Source organism: Poromitra crassiceps (genome assembly GCF_964638095.1).
Source record: "Poromitra crassiceps genome assembly, chromosome: 6".
Taxonomy (NCBI): domain Eukaryota; kingdom Metazoa; phylum Chordata; class Actinopteri; order Beryciformes; family Melamphaidae; genus Poromitra; species Poromitra crassiceps.
This window is the reverse complement of record NC_139627.1, coordinates 38,752,664-38,773,399: the sequence shown is the minus strand read 5'-3', so window position 1 is coordinate 38,773,399 and position 20,736 is coordinate 38,752,664. Positions and strand designations below refer to the sequence as shown.

Sequence of the window (20,736 nt, the reverse complement as noted above, 5' to 3'; positions counted from 1 at the left end):
AAATCAGAAAACAAAACATTCAATATTTCAACTTTTACATATTCTGATGTATATATTTTTTTCTGCCTTTTTTTCCTCCTTTTTTGAAAAAACCTGAAACGCTCGGGCTTTAATCGGCTCAGAGAGCCCCTCCTCCCATGGCCAGCTCTTAAGAGCTGTGATGTCATCAAACACAGCCCAGCTGTCATCTGAGAGTAGGGAGTGTGCAGGAGAGATGGAGCTGGGAGGGAGTTAAAATGCTGGGCTTTCCAAGCTTCTGGTTTAGCTTTGAGCTGCGAGCGCAGTACTGCAGGGAGGGGGATCTGAGCTCCCGACAAATTACTTCATATAAATAGTCGATAAGGTCTTCACTTTTCTGTACAAACACTATGACATTTCCTCTGATTGGCTAAACTGTGCAGGTGGAATAGGGAACCCTTGTCTGACCAGTTGCAGGTAAATGGACGTTGAAGTGCTGCAGTCTGCAATCAAGGGGCAGGGGATGAAGCAGGCTTTGTTCCATTTCAACTCAATGCCACTACCTTTGGCCCAAACCCCTGAATAGAAACATACCAGTACGAAGGCTTCACCCAGGTTCCCTTACTCTCAAACAGGATAGAAATCAGCCTTTGCGATACTATTTACACCTGTCCATTCCCCCTTAAGTGTGTGACTAAGGGGTAGGAGATAAGGTAAGGGCAAGGGGCCGGAATGGAATGGAGCCTACAAGCAGGGGGTGGGGGGGGTAAGCCAAAAGAAAATGTCGAAGAGAAGCTCCTTAGTTCTGCATCTGCTCAAAGAATTTGTAGGTGGGATTCTCATAGCCGTTCTGCTGCATCTTGGTCAGGTGACGCTCCTCTGGCGTTACCGCTGCATCCACCTACCAACACAGACAACGAAGGTTTAATCAAACAAAAAATTGACTTTACTGTAGATCCGTATAGTTTTGTCGCTGTATCAAATTTTCGATGTGAATCGGCCTTACAAATACAGATAATCTACTGCAATCCCACAGCATCAATGATCACTGCTGTATCTCACACAACCCCGCCCATTTAGAAAGCCACACTCTCTCCTTTACCTCGATGACACCGTGATGAATGGAGGTGTATTGCTTCTTCCGCAGCATCACCAAGGTAATGACGATGACGGTCGCTATGACGACCCCTCCCACCATGAGCCCGATGATGGCGCCCTTATTGGACCCCACATCCTCCGCAAAGAACACCTGTCAATCGAAATGCAGCCTATTAATCAGCCACAGTGCAGCGTCAACAGATGTGATGTGATGAAGATTGTAGGATTATTTATTTGGCTTTATTTATTATTTATTTATTTACAAGATTGGTTTTCGTACCAGTTTTTGATGATGAACTTCGTAACCAGCACTTTGCCTCTCCTCAGTCTCCATCCGCACTTCTGGCATCTCCTCTGGCTTAAGAGCAGATACTGAACACAAAGGCAAATGCAAAGAAAAAATATAATATTAAAAACCACATACAGTATCACGTGTTTAATGGTGATGTAGGATTTATTCTTCTCATGTGTAGAAATACATTTCAATGTATTGGTATTATGTGCTCTTTTTGATGGAAACAAATTATGATGTGACTAACTGGGTACCCAAAGCTAGAGACAGATATCAAATGCCAACACACCAGGTCGTGTGGGAAGCCCTCTATCTGGAACTGGACGTGCGTCAACAGGCTCAACTGCAGCAAAAGAAAACGAGGAGAAAGAGAAAAGGTTTCATGCCAAAGTGCAATCTATTCAATATCTGTCAATTACAGTGTATTACATGTGATGACAAAATGTTCTTCTACACACATTTCTTTGCTAATGACTAAGGACTAAAGCCTTTCTCTTTCTCTTTCTCTCTGTGTGCATGCGCATATCTGTTACCGTGGTTCTCTGTGTTGGGCTGGTTGAAGCTCTCAGGGTGGATGAAGCCGAGGCCGTCCAGGCCCGGGTCCATAGGAGCAGAGCTGTAGGCCTGGTCAGGCATCAGAGCGTCGTTACCGTAACTCACCCTGCCGTCGACCTGCAAACACAGAGGAACATTATTACTCTCTCTGTCTCTGTGTCTGTGCAGGACGGGGAAGCCTACTTTCAAAGTGTAATCCACTCCAGATTATTGATTACCTGCTAAAAAGTGTGGAGACTAACCCATAGGATCAAATCAATTCGCTGATGTAATCTGTCTGAATACTATCAGTTACTTTGTATAATATGCCCCCCAAATCTGTTAATTGATGAGTAAATCTTAAAATGAAATTATCATCCTGTACAACCATGACTTTTGTGCCTATAATCTCACAATCCAAATCCTTTTTGCCCTTCAAACATGATTCTGAGTAATCCGTCTTTTTTTCCAAATGTAGCTGTAATCTGATTTCTCCTTTTCATCAACTGTACCCAATAACTGTTACCATTCTTCATCATCAGATGTACTGTACTCCTATTGCATTCAACCCAATATTCCCCCAACCCTGTGTGCCTATACTGGATGGATGTATGTGCATGTGTGTGCAAGAGCATGATGTACAGTATGTGTCTTTCTCTTGTATCACCTTTAAGAAGAGAGCTGATTCTATTTATATCCTGTACTGTATTGAGTTTATACAATAGAGAGCCAGTGCGTATGTGAGTGGGTGCAACTCACCCGCCCATCGCTCTGCAGGGAAGAGACTTGCTGAGACAGCTCAGACTGAACTCTCTGCATTATAACAGCTATGGAGAATGGAAGAAAGCCAGCATGAGAGAGAGACAGAGAGAAACAGATGGGAATGAGATATGGTGGGGACAAACGCATGCAAGTGAAGTCCAGACAGCACTCCTGTCCTGTCCTACATCAAAGGTAGACCAACTGTAGAGATGCTGTTTTATCAATAGGCCATCCATCACCATAATCCACAATCAAAGATGATTAAGCGGGTTTCAGAAGCAGGGCCACACCTCAACCACGCCTACAGCTACGCCTCCCCAGGTGTGACCAATCTAATTGACCTATTTATACTGACCTAACCCTCTGTCTCAGTGGTACGCAACCTTGCCCTACTCAGGAGCCACATTGACCACCAAAAAAAAATCTTTGGGAAAAAAGGCCCTTTCCTACTTTTATTTGTTTAGATTTGTATTTTATTTATTTTAAGTAGGACTTAAAAGAGCCACAACTACCCATAAAGGAGCCACATGTGGCTCTAGAGCCTCGGGTTGAGTATCACTGCTCACTCTTGGCTCTCGCATGCAGCACCCCTCCCCCCACCCTCTTCTCTCTTCCCATCTCCTCTCTCTCTCTCTCCTCTCTTCCTCCACGGGAAGTCTGTCGTTGCCTGGGCGCCGCGGCTGATCCCCATGAAGCCTCCCCACACCGCAGACGGCATTCTGTACATTCAATAAACTCTGTCATTCATTTCTGCACATTCGATGGTCGTTGATCAGCGGCTTATTGTAATAAATCTGTTAAACGTTCCTGGTTGATGGTGTGGTCCTCCTAGCTAGTGAAACATGTTTTAATACAAAGTCAGCAATGCAGGTGTTGTGGGGTTAACAAATACAGATTCATTCTGTACAGGCCCACTGCACATTCATGGTGAGGATATACAGTATAGGCCTAATTAATCAGCTACCTTAATTTCTTCTATGGAGAATACAGCAATGTTGGGTTTGCTACTAGTTAATAGCAGTTGAAATATAGCTTATAGCATATGACAAAGATAAATAGAAGCTTATAAAATAATGTGATTGAGTGTGGGAATATACAAAATTATTATCTTCATTCATATACATTTACTTTTACCAGCCATTCTCTATCCAAATAGATTCCTGCTCATCCCAGCTTTGCTTTTTCCCTTTATCTTGATACGTTAATAAAGACGAAGTATTTGCATTACACTAGTAGGACACTAGGAAAGGAAAGTCAAGGCTAAAAGACCACCTGAAAAAGGGGAGAAAATAAAATTGACATTAAGCTGCATATTATTATTCTTGTAAAAAATGTAAAATACGATGGCTTGACTATGTACCAATGCGGACTGTACTCTGCCTTGAAATAAAAATATTCTTAAAAAAAAAAGAGGCTAAAAGACCACCTGGCCTTGTCTGGTGGGCAGTTGATGGTTTTGTTAGCTATGGAGCCGCCCCCTCCCCTCTCACGTAAAGATTTGTCTTTACTAAGCCAGCTTTGAGACAGCTTCTGTCATTTACATGTGGAGTTTCTCCTTACAGCTGTAATATATTTCGTGCCTATCACTGAAGTGAATATTGCCTTCTTTAGAACCCCAACACCAGAATATGTGTTGTTGTCATAGTATCATAAAATGATTTTGAAATATAGCCATTCGTCACTGTATGGAAGCAGCCCATGCAAAAAGCTGACAAACCCAGAAACACTTTTTCACTTCATGAAGTTATTTTCATACACGATGATTATGGGTGTTGTGTGGAAAAATTGCAGCCATACAGTACCTGAAGATTTACAGTTGATGTAAAATTTCCACAATAATACGTTTACATCTGTTTAATGACAGAAATATTGCGCATTTCTAGCGTGGCGTGCTTCGTGTGCTCGCCTGTTGCTAAGCAACTGTGCCCGCCCTTCCACCTTATTATAGTAGTGAGAGACTGCTCAATTAAGTACTAACATTGCTGTGGTAAGAACATTGACCATCTTTTGGATACTGTGGAAACTGAATTAACTAAGCTAAAGAGATGGTTTGACTCCAACAAACTAACACTGAACTTAAGTAAAACAAAATTCATAATCTTTGGCAATCGTGCAATCAACTCTAGCAAGAAACTCATGATAAACGAAGTAGAAATTGAAAGAGTATTTGAAATCAAATTTCTGGGTGTTATAATAGATAATAAACTGTGCTGGAAACCACACATAAATTATATAAAAGCTAAACTATCAAAATCAATTGCAATATTATACAAAGTCAAAGATATGCTAAATCAAAATTCATTATTCACACTCTACTGTTCCTTTATACTCCCATACATCACCTACTGTGTGGAAGTGTGGGGAAATACATACACAACTAACACTGCTCCAATCTTCATCCTTCAAAAGAGAGCCATAAGAATTATAAACAAAACCACTTATAGAGAACCGACAAATCCATACTTCATCAAATTAAAAACACTCAAATTTAAAGACCTGGTTGCCTACAGAACGGTCCGTGTGAGTGTGTGTGTGTGTGTGAGCGTATAAACACGCAAGTGTTTTAACATGTGTACATGCTGTGCTACAAATGTACTAGGAACAACTCTAAAGTATGTGTGATATTATTATGGAAATAATGTGAGTATGTACACATCTCTTATATATTAATACAGAAGTATAACATGTTATTACAGTATAATACTGTCATAAAAAGCCTTTAGATATAAAACAAGGGGTAGGACTTGATAAGTATTAACTTCTTCCTACTCCTTTTCGGGCATGATAAACAAATGTAAATTGATTGTGAATTTGATGTCTATTGTATGCTGTGAATTCCAATTGACTATGATTGTTTGGCACTTGTTGCCTATATTTATTTTATTTTTTTGTTTTGTTTTGTTTTTTGTTTTTACCATGTTCGAAATAAATCTAAACTAATCTAATCTAAATCTAAATCTAAATCTAAATCTAAATCTAATCTAAATCTAAATCTAAATCTAATCTAATCTAACATTAATTGTAAAAAATGGCTTTTATGATAATGTGAGGTTTGATAGCATCTAGATACAGAGAAGTGTCCCCTCACACCCTGACTGCCTGAGCAGAATTCATAAAAAACACACACGGTTTCTGTAGAGCTTTAGGTCTACATACAACAGGTAGCTATACGATAGGGATTAAAGCAGCCGTGCATAGGTCTGAAGCCAACACTTACAAACTTGATCCTGGATCTCGTTCGCCACACCAGGCACCTTGTAGAGCAGCCCCAGTGACTGGTTCATCCTCTCATCAATCACACGTAGGTGGGTCAGAACCTGAGGGTCCGAAAAAGGTCAAAGGAGCTATATTAGAAACGGAATGCAAACATAACATACCTTTCTTCTAATTTACTAATACATGCATCGTAGCTGCTGTTAACACACTGAAGGCTTGCAGTAATATGGTTAAAAGCTCTGACTGTGTGAGTGAAGACTACCTGAGGTCGGATCTGTGCGGCCTTCTTGGGGTCAACGGTGCGGACATGCTCGTAGTGTTTCAGAGTGTGCTGCCTGTCCTTCTGCTCTGCACGCATGTACTTCTTCAGCAGACTCAGCACCTGGCGAGGTTGCTAGTGATAGAGGGGTACACATTTAGTGGGATTATTACATTTAGTGGAAACGCCTGTATGTGTATGATGTACAGCAGGGGTTCCCAAACTTAAGAATGCCGCGGCCCACTTTGAAATCTGAAAATCTTCACAGGGCCCACCCAACCCTTTAATCACAACTCTGATCAACACACGAGAATAAGATGATGTATTTCCCTAGGCTATATGTTTTTTATATTATATATTTTCTATTTCATTAACAGAGCATGTGAACTTTGGCATAAGGGAAATTAATAATCCATCCACATACAAAAACATTTCGGCAAAATACCCAAAAGAGGATTGCCAACATTTTCTCCCCCCTTACTCATCAGAAGTATCTGCATGCATAACACATTTGTTGAGACAAAATGTGATGAGCAACAACAAGAAATCAATCCACAAGCTATTAATGCAAGGCTGTGAAAATGCTTCCTTGTCTGTAAAGGGGAGACTCGTGGGTACCCACTGAACCAATTTTCATTCAGATAAATTGAGCTGAGAGGTCAAGGGACCCTTTGAAACCTTTTAAATAGTTTTCCCTCTATGCTTGGTACCAATGGATTCCTTAAGTCTTCTAGTTTCTTCTGATAACAGGATCTCTACTGTAGCTTTAAAAATGACCCTTCTACAGCCATTTGATTGCCCACGAAAATCGGGAGTGTTGGCAGACCACTCGCAGCCCACCTGCAGTACCTCCATGTCCCACTAGTGGGCCATGGCCCACAGTTTGGGAATTACTGAATTGTACAGTATACATTTTATGCATTTAACAGAGAATGATCACAATAGATGTTTTATCTTCCGAATTCGGCCTTTACAGACACAAGGCAAACGGTCCAGGCAGTGTCTTTGCCAATTACACCTGAAACCTGGAGTGAAGCTTTTGTAATTTAACACTAATATACTGTACGACATCCACCGAGCAAACTATAGTCACTTGCTTGGTTTTAATACTGTAGCTTTCACTGAATTTGCAAATAAACATGACTTCATGTAACAGCTCTGCTTTCAATAAAAGGTGTAGAGGTGTGAGTGGTGTGAGATTCCTCTCCTGATGTACTGTATGTTTGTGTGTATTTGCGTTGTGTGTGTGTGTGTGTGTGTGTGTGTGTGTGTGTGTGTGTGTGTGTGTGTGTGTGTGTGTGTGTGTGTGTGTGTGTGTGTGTTTGTGTGTGTGTGTGTGTGTGTGTGTGTGTACCCGTGGGGGGTTGGCCTGCAGGGCGCTGAGGTAATTTTCCAGTGCCAGGCGTCGCCGGCTGTTGAGCAAGGCCTCCACCCGGGCCATGTGGGTCTCCACCAGCTGCTGCCTCTCTCCTGCAGCCTCCTGCTCCAGAGCCTCCACCTTCTCCTGGAAGTGCTGCAACAGCAAAACAAACATGATTCAAACACACGCAAATGTGTTTAATAATGCAACAGGTAAAAGAAACACACCAGTTTCAATACAAACTTGGAGGAAGTTGTGGGTGTGTGCCCTCATTCAAAACTACGGCTGATTCACTACACAACATCTATTTGTGTGATAGTGGCTATGGAGTGCTATGTAGGAATGGTGCAGTGAATCGTTATTAGTGTAGTTAATGTAGTTTATGCGTTATTATGGATCCCACTCATTTTCCATACAAGACCCGCCCTACTCTGCCTTTGAACACCCTACTCTGCCTCTGATTGGCTTACCCTGACATTCTTATCCTAACCATAACCAATCGTTATTCCTCATGCCTCAACCCAAACCATCACTACTCCTCATACCTAAACCCAACCTCCTCCTGCCCTGAGCCATTGAAGAGAGTCGCGCCAACGGAAGTCCAAAATGCTTGATCGTCACGTCACTCACGTAGCTCTATTCTAGCATCAACCATAGTTCCAGGAAGTATGTGGTGGGCCATTTGAATGCATAAAATAATGCTGATAATATACAATTTGATTCTTGAAGAGTCTTCAAAGTACATCTCAACTGGCCCATTCTGCTGCCAATCAACAGCGCTGCATAATCCAGAACCTTACTTCTGGGAACTGTTGCGAGGTTAAAAAAAAAACTGATCCATTGGAGTGAACGGAGATTACGCAACTCTTTATATCTCAATGGCTTTGCTCGTGCATAAGCCCAACCCAATCAGAGGCAGAGTAGGGCGTGGCTTGTATAGCTATGGGATCCATAATAACACGTAGTTTATGCACTACTCATCACACAGCAGTAGAGTTCTGTAGCAGAACTGCAGTATTTCCATTTGTAATCAAGCAGAGAGTTTTGCTACTTGGTGTTAGCAGTGAAGTAGCTCATCATAAAAAGGAAACTGCACACTCTTTTGTTTCAGACTTTGTCAAGTCATACAAACAAAGTGGAAGACACAACCTATAGAGTAGGCACACCTGTGAACACACCTGAAGATGGATAGATAGAAGTAGTGAAGAAGCTGTCAAAACACTACTGCATTACTAGTACACAGGCGTATCAATAGCAATCATGTGGAGAGGTACATTACACTTTCTTTTTTGACTGGTGGAATTCATTGCAAAACTTTGAACCGACCGTGTGCGCATGTCTTACCTGGATGACAGCCTTCTTGTCAGCACGTGGAAGGTTCTTGGCTTGCCTCTCAGCCTCCTCCCACTCCCTCATCACCTAATCACACACAGAAGAGTGTCATGTCGGGGGGGATAACCCTTTCTGCTTACAGGCTGTGACACACCAGCAGTGTGTCAGGAAGCAGGAATTAAAGTGCGACTCGGGGCATACAACAACAACAACAGTTAGAGGGTGAATGCTAACCCTGGTAACACACACACACACACACACACACAGACCTGGGACATCCTTTCGCGGTGTTTGGCCTCCAGGCTTTCCTTGGCCCTCTGGAAGTCGGCGTGTTCGTTGTCGTCCCCAGGAGACTCCAGGTAGCGGTCCACGGCATCAGGAGGACTGGGGGCCATGGTGGGTACTGCAGGGAGACAAGCAGGAATCAACGATTAGAGCAGGGTGTCTGTGTGTGTGTGTGTGTGTGTGTGTGTGTGTGGCGGGGGGGGGGGGGGGGGGGGGCAGAGAGAAGGGGAGCAGAAATAGAGACAGAGCAACATGTGGGAAAGAGAGAGGGGGGTGCATGAAAGGGAAAATAGGGGAAACGGGTTGTTGATCCCCTTGAGTCTGAAACCTGTACTGCATTCCAACATACCACCTTGTTTCAGTTCTTTGATTTCAAGACATATAAGTTGACCAAGTTAAAAGACTGTTAGTAAGAACACCAACATGTTAGGAGTTAAAACAAATATTATAAAGGATTAGGTACTAAATTAATTTAGTACATACAAATGTTGGTATAACACATACACACACAGGTTATCAGAGGACAGAGGGTAACTAGCCTCCCAGTAAGTGTGTGTCTGTGTCTGTTTCATGTGGGAGACTGGAGATAAGATGAATAGTGCTGAGTCAGCATCAGGGCAGGCGCTGCGTCATCCTCTCCCACTGAGGACTGTTGTGCTTAACCGGATGGAAAGTGCCGGGGGGGGAAAAAACAAACGTCGAAACAGCCAAGCTGGGAAACGGAGCATGAACTCATTAACCTTTACATAGTGTGGTTGCACACACAGACACTGCAACCCTCCGCTGGTTAAGAGACGTGAAGATGACATCATTAATAAACAGACAATCAACTGCCAGCAAGTCAGACTACTAAGAGACAAGAAGAGCATCCTAACACAGGTTACAATGCAATGCATGCAAACGCACAAATGCACGTGGATGCACACAACACAGAGTTCAGCATTCAGACTGGCCTCGCCCACACAGCACACACTGTAAGAAAGATCTGTTGGTGTTACTGAGCTGGTTAGTAGTGACGGAGCAAGTGCTTCATGTGAAGGACAAAGTGTCATCATGGCTGTTTTCCACCAGGGACGCTCACTTCATCGACTTTACTTTCTTTTCTTTTTCTTTTATACCACTACAATGTTCTCACGCTAATTGAACATTCCAATGGTGGCCGTGAGCCCTGAATGCTGCTGTGGAAGCCTGGAAGGGTTCATAAAAATAATCTGGAGGGTTTTCATCTTGCAGTTTATTCTTCAGTGTTTCTACCTTTTCCCGTATTCAAAGACTTAATAAGTTATTATCCTGCTGAGAAATACATCTTATAATATTTTACACTAATTAGCTGGTGAACAACCAGACACACTTGTCGTCAGTGCTCCAAGTATCAGCCTTTCAGAAACAGGAGAAGTTGAACTAGGCACTAGGCAGATAGAGGGTGAATGAACGAGAGACAGATAGAGAGGAGAGAGTGGGCACCAGCCTGAGGAGAGGGATCAGGCTAGCGGGGTGTGGCCAGGTCGGGGCTCGGGCGGCTCCGGTCCGGGGGGACTTACACGAGCTGCTGCAGACAGCCAGGCAGTACTCCTCCGAGTCAAAGTTATTCCTGTTGCCCCCACAGCCCCCAAACAAGAAGGGGGCACAGCGGCCCTTCTCAGGCACGAAGTACCAACGCTCCAGCATGGCATGGCATGGGCCTGATGCAGCACGTGCCCAACAAACCGCTGAGATACGTACACACAGGTAGCAACACACACACACACACACACACACACACACACACACACACACACACACACAGACACACGCAAAAAATAAATAAATAAAAATAAAAACATGAATGCTAGATGAGCGCATCTAAATTTGATGGAAAATATAAAAAGATATGCCACTTGATATCTACTTGAACGGACGGGTTTCCACATATTTCTCCTTAGAATAGCAGAGAAATAGAGAAATAGGGCATTCTGACAAATCATCCTGCTCGTCTTTGGCCACCAAACATGGCAATTTATTTACTTCTAAATAAATGATCCATAAAAATGACCCACTGCAGCTTTAAGATACCAACAATGAGCGAATGAAAAACATGTAAACAACAGTGTGTGTATTCACATCCACGAGCCATTTTCCACTTCCTACCTCGAACGACTTCCTCCACCGATTCGGTGGTGGTGGTGGTGGTGGTCGTCATGGCGATGTTAGCATTGCGCTCATCGCTATCCCGCTCATCGGTCACGTCGTCGTCCTCCTCGTCGTCGTCTTCGTCGCCGTCTCCGTTGTCATCCCTGTCAAAAGCCTCCTCCTCTTCATCCTCCTCCTCGTCATCCTCAGTGGTGGCAGGCTCCGTGTCTGCCTGACGGGACATGCTGCGGGCAGAGTGGCTGTGTCAGCCTATACATCCATCAGTGTGTGCCTGTCTGATTATATGAATGGACGCATGTGTGAGCCCAGCGTTTTGACTGATGGCGCCTCATGCGTCCACCTGCGTGAATGGTGATACCTGTTATCAGAGTACTCCGCCTCGGCTCCGCCCCACCAGACGTCTGACTCCTCCCCCTCCAGCTCCACGCTATCCGACGCCCGCTCTGCCTCCGCCGGACAGCAGACAAATTCCACGCCTCGGAAACGGTCGATGCCACACGGCAACAGCATCCCGTAGTTGTGGAGGTTCATGGAGCGGTCCCCGCAGGACTAATTATAGTAACAGCTATTAATCATTATGTTCTAACAGCGCTCCGCTGACTTCTACCAGTCATAAACAGCATCCAAAATGAAAGCATACAGCAATAAATCACATCACGCCTTATGAGAACTTTGGATTATTGTGGCAGACCCAGGGGACTGCATATGAATGAACAATGAGAAAGCCACGAGAATAAAAGCAGAAAGACTCATCAGAATGAAGTACTGTAGCAGAGTAGACTGAGAGCAGAAAGAAGTGGGGGGGGGGGGGGGGGAGATGGAGTTAAGGAGTGCTGCTGCTGAGTCACTAGAGCAGACTGCTACAGAACACCAGGTAGACAAAATGGAATGGTAGATATCATTATGGTAGGAGGCGATGAACAGTATATGACACACAATATGATGCTCACGCAGTGAGTTTGAGTGCTGTCTCAATTGTGTCTCCTCACCTCTTTGGCTACAGTGTGCCAGTGCAGGTGGCTCTCACACTGGTCCATGCGCTCCTGGTGCAGGAACTTACACTTGTCAGGAACGAGCAGGGCATCACTCACAAACTCCCCAACTGAAACATAAACATATTGTTATTCTTCTTAGGTATATACGCACTTGTACAAACCACACACACACACACACACACACACACACACACACACGCACGCACGCGTGCGCACACACACACACACACGCACGCACGCGTGCGCACACTCACACTCGGTATTAGAAACACACATACACATACCACCAAAACTGCTTACCCAGACAACGGTATGGCACCACGATGTGTGTGTGACTGCGGCATTGCTTGCGGCCCTTCTTGCACCAGTTCTGGATGCTGACGGGCTGGTTGGCCTCCACAACGTTAGTGATCTGCAACTCTGGATACACCTGGAGAAAAGTGACAGCTCTGGGTTTCTGCACAAATACCCTGCCCTGGCTCTCTCTCTCTCTCTCTCTCAGCTAGTTCATATCCATGTCTCCATCATGCCTAAAACTACCATCTTCCCTCTTTAGAGACAGACTACCTTATACTTTCTTTACCGTCTTCCTTCCTCCTGGATCTCACTTCATCTGTCTCCCTCTCTGCTCGCAAGATCTCTTTCTGTTTCTCCATCATTAGTTGGGTTTCCATCCAAAGGTATCGCAAATTTTAATGGAATTCAATTTTCAGAAAGTCGGCAAAAGAAAATGCTAAATAATGCTAATAATAATTCCATCCGCTGCTGTTATGTGAATTATAGAGCTGTCAATCACCTGGTGTTTGAGGCTGTCTGCAGCTGCTAGACCTCACCCGATACAAGTGTCGTCTTGCAGCGACGAAGCTCTATGAAACACATCTATGTTAAGTAGGCTACGTAAAGTTTCTTGATGCTCTACAAAGGTACATAGACCATAAGATGCAATTTCTGGATTACCAGGTGCCACTCTTCAACTGCAAGCATAACGTTATAATCCACGGAGGAATTCTAGAAGTGAGTTGCATTAACATTAATCCCAGTCTTCTTCTGTTTAAACAAACACACCACTGTGGTCTGAAAATTGTACTGCTGCCTATGTATTTACCTTACAAGTGTTGCCCTATAATTAGGGCTACACTAAATAGGGCCCCTATTTTAGTGTATGCTACGCTGACATGTCAACATGAAACTGCGTGGTTTTTGAGTGGAGAGGATGACGGAAGATTCGCTTCATCTGTTTCCACTGCATTTATCGCATTACCTTTTATCTCCTGCAAGCGTGGAAACTTTTTTGCGATATTTGGAGTGTTTTTCTGCATTTTGCAGCGTTTCCACTCAGGGTTTTTATGCGCAAATTGAAAATTGGCATAAAAACAGGTGGATGGAAACCCAACTTCTGTCGTGCCCTCCCCCTCTCCTTTCATACAGTACCTCTTGGCAGTACTGCAGGATGCCCTCCTTGGTGCCGATGCAGCTCTTGGTGCCAGAAGGGTCCGACTCCCATTTGCCGCTCTGCACACTGATGTGCATGTTGAGCTTCCCACAGAACATGGCCACCTGGGGCTCAGCTAGCAGACCCACAGAGTCATCAGCGGGCACCTACACAGACAAAGGGAGAAAGAGGAGTGAAGCAGGGGAAAGGGACTTGTGGTAAATGGAGAGAGTTTCTAATAAACCAATGAAAGGGAGAGAAGTATTGACTTGAGTTCAATAAAGATTTATTTTTTATTGCCTCTTTCTATTTCTCACACACACACACAATCCTGCACTTTACATTTGCCTCTCTATGCAGCATCAGGATTAGTGGGCGATAAGGGTGGAGGTCATTATTCTGAAAAGCATAGCCCCTGCTTTCAGCCTGAGCCAGACAAGGCATTCTGCTTCATCACTTACAGCCTGAGCAGCCAGACAAGGCATTCTGCTTCATCACTTACAGCCTGAGCCAGACAAGGCATTCTGCTTCATCACTTACAGCCTGAGCCAGACAAGGCATTCTGCTTCATCACTTACAGCCTGAGCCAGACAAGGCATTCTGCTTCGTCACTTTCAGCCTGAGCCAGACAAGGCATTCTGCTTTGTCACTTTCAGCCTGAGCCAGATAAGGCATTCTGCTTTGTCACTTTCAGCCTGAGCCAGATGAGGCATTCTGCTTCATCACTTTCAGCCCAAGGCCAGTCAGCTCAGCATCATAGCCGGAGGGCAGCATGTGAGCCCACCTTTATTAACACGTGTCTTGCCAAGGCTGTTTAATTCATTTCCCATGTGAGAGAGAGAGCAAAGGGAGAGTAGAGAGAGAAACTACCATATAGCCTAATTCAGTGGTTCTCAACCTTTGGTACGGGTACCACTGGTGGTACGCGGGGCTCCGTCCCTCTTATACTTTCATATGGTGGTAATTACTGAGGTGGTACCTGGTGTAAAAAGGCTGCGAACCACTGGCCTAGTTAGTATTGCAAACAGTTTAGAGTCATTCATTTCAAACATCAGTAGGCTACTTTGAATCCAACTGCTGCGAGTGAATATGTGGCTTAAAAACGTCTTCTGCCAAATGACCTGGAAACAAAACAAAGCTCTCCCCCCTGCAGTGTAGCTCTGCTCTCCTTCTTTTTCTCTTCTTTCTGTTTGAGGACACAGTTGGAGGAAGCCTCACTATGCCTCGCCTTCTGGCCTTTCCATTTTGCTGGCAGACATCAGAAAAGAGACTGATGCTGCAAGCTGGCAACAAAACGCAGGCCACCAAGCCATCTTTTGCCAATCTAGTGCAGGCAAAATGACCAATTCAGAGTTGATGCTGTGTTTACTTGTAAAGTAATGCATCATTAGCCTCCTCCTGTGAGTCATGATGATGGGATGTGCCAATGTTGCTCTCTGAAGAAAAGACACTCTTCTCATCTTACCAGCCTGCTCCAGACTGTGGTCAATCATTCACATGTGTGTGTTTGCATCTATACCGTTTCCGAATATCATGCATCATACTGCATCCGTCACACAACAAACCACTGCAGCAGTAAGCAATGAGTGCAGGAACCAACACCCAAATGAATCCAGGGAAGGTTATGGGGATATGTGTTATGCCACAAGGGGGGGGGGGGGGGGGGGGTTTAAAGCATTTATTATAATTAACAGGTGAAAGGAGAATTTTGGTATTTTTCAAAATGGACCCTATTTTCACACACACACACACACACACACACACACACACACACACGCACTCACGCACGCACGCACGCACGCACACACACACACACACACACACACACACACACACACACACACACACACTTTGAAATTGACCAAGATCGTGTCAGTTGGCAACATGGCAGCCGCTTTCCCCACATGCCTCTACTGCACTAAACAAGCTTGTCTTTACCACTGACAGGATCAGATTATTCCAAGGGGGTAGCTTCCATACTGCTCACCTGGCGTAATCCAAGTCTCCACAAGCCCTGGCCCCTGAGATGACAAGTTGACTTGAAAAGATGTCATTTACACCCTGTTTTAGCTGAAATATAACCAAATGTGCAGCTGGACGTACCTGATTTATTCTTCCTCGAGCACCTGGCTACAGTGCAGATTTCACATTTAAAACAAACAGGGTGTAAATGACATAAATAATTAATATATCAGTGTAAGAGGGGTTCACTGCACATGTCACTGGTAAGACTTCATATGATCTAGCCACAACTATCCGTGGTGCTACAGTATTTTATTCTTTATGTAGGCTACCGTCAGTCCCTATGTACTGGTAAATTGTTGCAGTGCTTATGGCCACATTTATCTAGTATGGCAGCGGTATAGCAACATCCACAGACGTTATCACATCCACCCATAGCACTGAGGTCTGTTTGAGTCGTTCCATCATGACTCAGCCTGTAGCCTACAAAACACGCACTTCTGATAGGCCTAGATGAAATGTACAAGGAGGTGCAATGGTCCTACTGTATATGAGCTGCATTGAACTGGCTATTTTTCACCAGATGGGTAGGCTATCAAAAACATGTGAGCCCTGATATCATAGGACCCTTAAAAAAAGAACAGTAATAATCCTATTATACATTTGGGATGGATACTATACAAACATTACAGCAAAACTATGCATCACTGAGTACCGACACACTTGTCACCGGATATTAATAGTACAGCGATTGTTCATTGTTCTTGAATGCGACATAACATCAAACCATGTCTCTCTTGTATAATTTTCATATAGATGCATGTTTTTCACTGCAATAGGGTTTGGTTGGGAATGCTAGGGGCTGTTATTATCTGGAGTCTGCACGCCAGGGACACTCTCTGTCCGTCCTGCACACAGAATGCGCAAGACAGAAAACAAAAATAGCACCCATGAATAGCACTCATCTACGATTGGATTTTTTGCAGTTTAGTCCTGCAGCAGACCCCTTCACTGTCTGGGACGGACTGTGTATCTCTGTGGCTGACGGCCTGTCGCGGTCCAGCGCAGCGCAGACGCCATCTTGCTTGTGTCAAACTAGTCTGCATCCTTTTCCATTCTCCTCGGCGCTGTCAGCACCCTGCCTGCCTGCCTGCCTGCTGCAGCTGCCTGCCTGCCTGCCTGGAGAACTGCAACGGCGGAACAACTGGGCTAGGTCGACGAGCTATGTACACCACACACTCACACTCTTGTGGCATATCATCAGCGAAACCTCTGTCGACCTACTGCCATCAATTAATCAAAGCTGTAACGTTACTGCTCATACAATGGGGTATTTGACGTGGTTTTTGAACCGAACGACACTGACTGAATGTGCCTTAAAGTGGGATAACGTTCTAGCCTACAGTTGGTGTTTGTACAGTCTGCACAACCGTTGCCAATTTACATTTTCCAGCAAAGGCTGATAGCTCTCTTATGTTTCGTATCACTTTACTGTTACAATGATAAACAAATACCCTTAAACAACAAATAAATGTCAAAACGACGCGGGGAAAACAAATCGGTCCCAGACAAACAACACACGTACGTTTTAGCTATGGCAGTACCATTACCAAGCTGTCAATCACTGACATCTAACGGTAGGCCTTGGTAGCATTCGTGCCATTAGCGGTTGGGTTATTGTCCACGCTAATTTACCAAATAAATCTGTGGACACATAGACCTAGAAACGTCGATGGACTCATACAAGTCCAAATGTTGGATAAAACATTATTAGAATATCGGTTCATCATAATTGTAGGCCTGGGCTAAGCGCTGTGAATGTTATCTGTGGTAACGTTAGCAGGGCTGCGCACATAACATTAGCCTTCACGTTGTAACGTTAATAATCATTATTACCCCCTTCATTTCGATGCATAGCATTCCATTTTCTTTATTCTTTTTTTTTTTTTTTTTGAGACAGCGATTTGAAAAGCACTCGCTGTACGTTATCTCTCCTCTAGGCCCACACAGACAGACAGACAGACAGGGAGGAGATGGCTCTGGAGCTCACAGACTGGATGTCTATTCAGCAGCGTTTGCTCACCTCAGATGAGAGCGTGAAGGTCGCCAGCAGTAACAGCAGAAACGCCGTGTGCTGTCCCATGGCGTCCAGCCTGTCCAGCACCGTGTGTCCACTGAGCAGCTTGTGGTGGATCGATGCAGCAGCTGAGCCGTGTGTGTCCGAGCCGAGGCGAAGCTGAAGGAATGTGCTGTTTGGATGATGGGGAGAGCTCGAGCGAAAGCGAGGCTGGCCAGCTGCTCCAAAGGCTGTCACCTGATCCTGTGTGTGTGTGTGTGTGTGTGTGTGTGTGTGTGTGTGTGTGTGTGTGTGTGTGTGTGTGTGTGCGCGCGTGCGTGTGCGTGTGCGTGCGTGTGTGTGTGTGTGTGCGTGCGCGTGTGTGCGTGCGTGCGTTTTTCATGCCAAGGAAGCAAAGATAGCCCATACATAACCACACAATGTCGGTACAAAGAGGACCCAAATGTTGGACACACAAGGCAGCAGGCACAGGCAGGGTCCAGGATGATGGTTTTTACTAGAATTTGTCAGAATAAAGTACAAACTGGCACTAGCCTATACTGCCCTCCAAATCAAAACCGCAGTAACTACAATTTTGGTCAAAATTGAGTTATTATTGAAATTGATATTTTAGATATCTGTTTTATCATGTGACAAATTTTCGAAGTTCAGTCTTGCTCTATATTTGAAAAAACAGAGTATAAAAGTTGCAGTAACTACGAAATCCAACCAAAAACCAGACAAAACTGCAGTAACTACACTTACTGCAGTTTGATTTGCTTTCACAGAGCTTCAGCTGGACTTAAACAGAGATAAACGCAGTAACTACACTTTGAGGTGTAGTTACTGCGGTTCAGACTGGTTTTTGGTTGGATTTTGTAGTTACTGCAATTTTCCCGCTCTTTCCATAACAAAGCCCAACATATCAATCACTCATAATGGCACAATCTGTTTAGTTAATCCAGTCAATTCCCAATATGAGAGCGCACTGACAGCTGTCCAATTTGTTAATGAATGAGTCTTCAGTGTCTTTAAAATCGTAAATGCTGTATTCCTAGCTAATAATCCATAAGAGATCATCCAATAAAGAAGGTTATCCACTGGGAAGCGTTAATCTGGCTGTAGATAGTGATAATTGTTTGGTATCACTACCTAGCTCATCAGGACAAGCTTTTTAATTGCTGCATAAATGATCAGCATTCAGACTCAGTCTGTAATTAATTTTATTCAAAATAATTTGAATATGCTATGTAATATACCGTATATGTTCTTGTATGAATTATCAATCTGAAAAGCTGATCTGATTTGTAAAGAAAACCTGTTCTAAATTAAGATAATAAAACAACTGTGCTCATTAATTAATTGTGTCAGAATGATGACCAAAAAGCAACACCAGTGGTGAAGATTACATCAACTGACTTCAGGATTATCTGAATTTATCTGTTACTCATCCATTTAAATATTTTAAACATGTAAACAATAAAACAATTAAATACAGATATGATGTGGTATCAAAATCAAAACCGATTACAATTGTCTCATGAAAAACAAGACAGGAGAAGCACATTAGATTGTAGTTACTGCGCTTTTCCCTTGTATTACCTACACATCTGTTTAAGGTAATACACAGACAGAGTGCCGTATCTGCATTTCTGGGGTCATAGGTCAAGTAATTGATAATTGTTTCTGCCCCAAAAAAATACTTTAACGTATACATATTTAATAAGCGCATTGCCACTTTTCAACCTATATCTCATTTGGCTGGACAGTCAAAAAACTTTAAAGCCATTTTTCTCAGTTTCAGTGTTGGCGTAGTTACTGCGGTTATGATTTGTAGGGCAGTATAGTCAAGGCTACAATAGGCTTCAGGCTGCAGAGACACACTTGCCACTAACAAGGCAAGTTATTTGTATAGCCCCCGTATGCACATTTCATACACAGTATGAAGTTTCAAAGTGCTTTACATAAAATTGATAAAAAAGAAAAGAGCGGAGTGTTACAAGGTAAAAAGGTCATTGTGCAAAATTATGATTTTTTTTTTACTTTGTGAGTGAAGTCAGTCATGTGCAGCATTATTATATCTTAGATTATGCATTATTCTTAGTGAATTCTGTAAGTGTGCTTTTACAGATTCATCCTACTGGTGATTCAAGACACAATCTCAACAAGAATGACTGGGGAAGGGAATGACAAGCCTAGACAGACCAAAGTTCATGAGAGGCAAGTGACAGCACGCAACGTCCCCACGACTCCAACAGGAACACCGAGCAGGGAGGGTGGAGGGGTCCTGGGGGAGGGATCCAGAGGTCCGGGCCGGACAGGATGGAGCGAGGGACCTCAGATGGCCGGCCTGGGGGCTGGCCAGATGAGTACAACAGGTCCAGAGGACGCCCTGTGAGGAAGATGAGGCAGCTCAGGGGGGGTGGAAGACTCGGACGCAAGCAGGTGAGACCTAGCCTGGGTAAATCCAGCCTCCACGTGACCTCTATGTACTATCAGTCACAAATAGTCTGTGACGTCACGTTGAAGGCTGGCTTCACCCAGGCTAGGTGAGACCACCAGGGAAGGTGACTCCAAGGCCGGAGGGCAGAGGCTGCAGCAAGCACCGGAAGGCTCAGCTGCGGGGCAGGGCTGGCTGCAGGGCCGGAGACTGCAGGCTGGAATGCAGGACCGGAGTCAGGAAGCTGGAGTACTGCATCGGAGTCCAGCAGCTAGCGAGCCTGCCAGACCAGAGTCCGGAACCTGGAGTGCTGGATCGGAGTCCAGCAGCTGACGAGCCGGACCGGAGTACGGAAACTGGAGTGCTGGATCGGAGTCCAGCAGTTGGCGAGCTGGACTGGAGTCCCAAAACTGGAGTGCTGGATCGGAGTCCAGCAGCTGGTGAGCCGGACCAGAGTCCAGAAACTGGAATGCTCAATAGGAGTCCAGCAGCTGGCTAGCTGGACCGGTCCACCGGTGGGCAGGCTTGGCATTGGCGGATGCGGCCGATGACAGGCTCTGGTTGGGCGACATTGGGAGGTACGGCCAGAGGAGCCAGAGGAACAAGGGGCTGAGCACAACAGGGA

General features: G+C 44.5%; 1 protein-coding gene across 2 annotated transcripts; it reads right to left on the bottom strand.

Annotated features, from left to right (window-relative positions):
* Positions 1-213: 213 nt before the first annotated feature.
* Positions 214-17,865, bottom strand: LOC310778096 (amyloid-beta A4 protein-like). 2 transcript variants are annotated; one of them, XM_083638424.1, is made up of 18 exons: positions 17,699-17,865; positions 13,653-13,820; positions 12,522-12,651; positions 12,216-12,328; positions 11,585-11,775; positions 11,224-11,450; positions 10,638-10,805; positions 9,081-9,214; positions 8,824-8,898; positions 7,474-7,632; positions 6,123-6,254; positions 5,862-5,961; positions 2,642-2,709; positions 1,882-2,020; positions 1,638-1,691; positions 1,337-1,428; positions 1,061-1,207; positions 214-859 (listed from the first exon to the last, which is right to left on the bottom strand). In XM_083638424.1, exons 1-18 carry the CDS (start codon positions 17,756-17,758, stop codon positions 758-760), a joined length of 2,259 nt encoding a protein of 752 aa, XP_083494550.1. In that variant the 5' UTR covers positions 17,759-17,865; the 3' UTR covers positions 214-757. The 2 variants fall into 2 exon arrangements, with proteins under 2 accessions (XP_083494550.1, XP_083494551.1); XM_083638425.1 differs by lacking the exon at positions 10,638-10,805.
* Between the last annotated feature and the right edge of the window lie 2,871 nt (positions 17,866-20,736).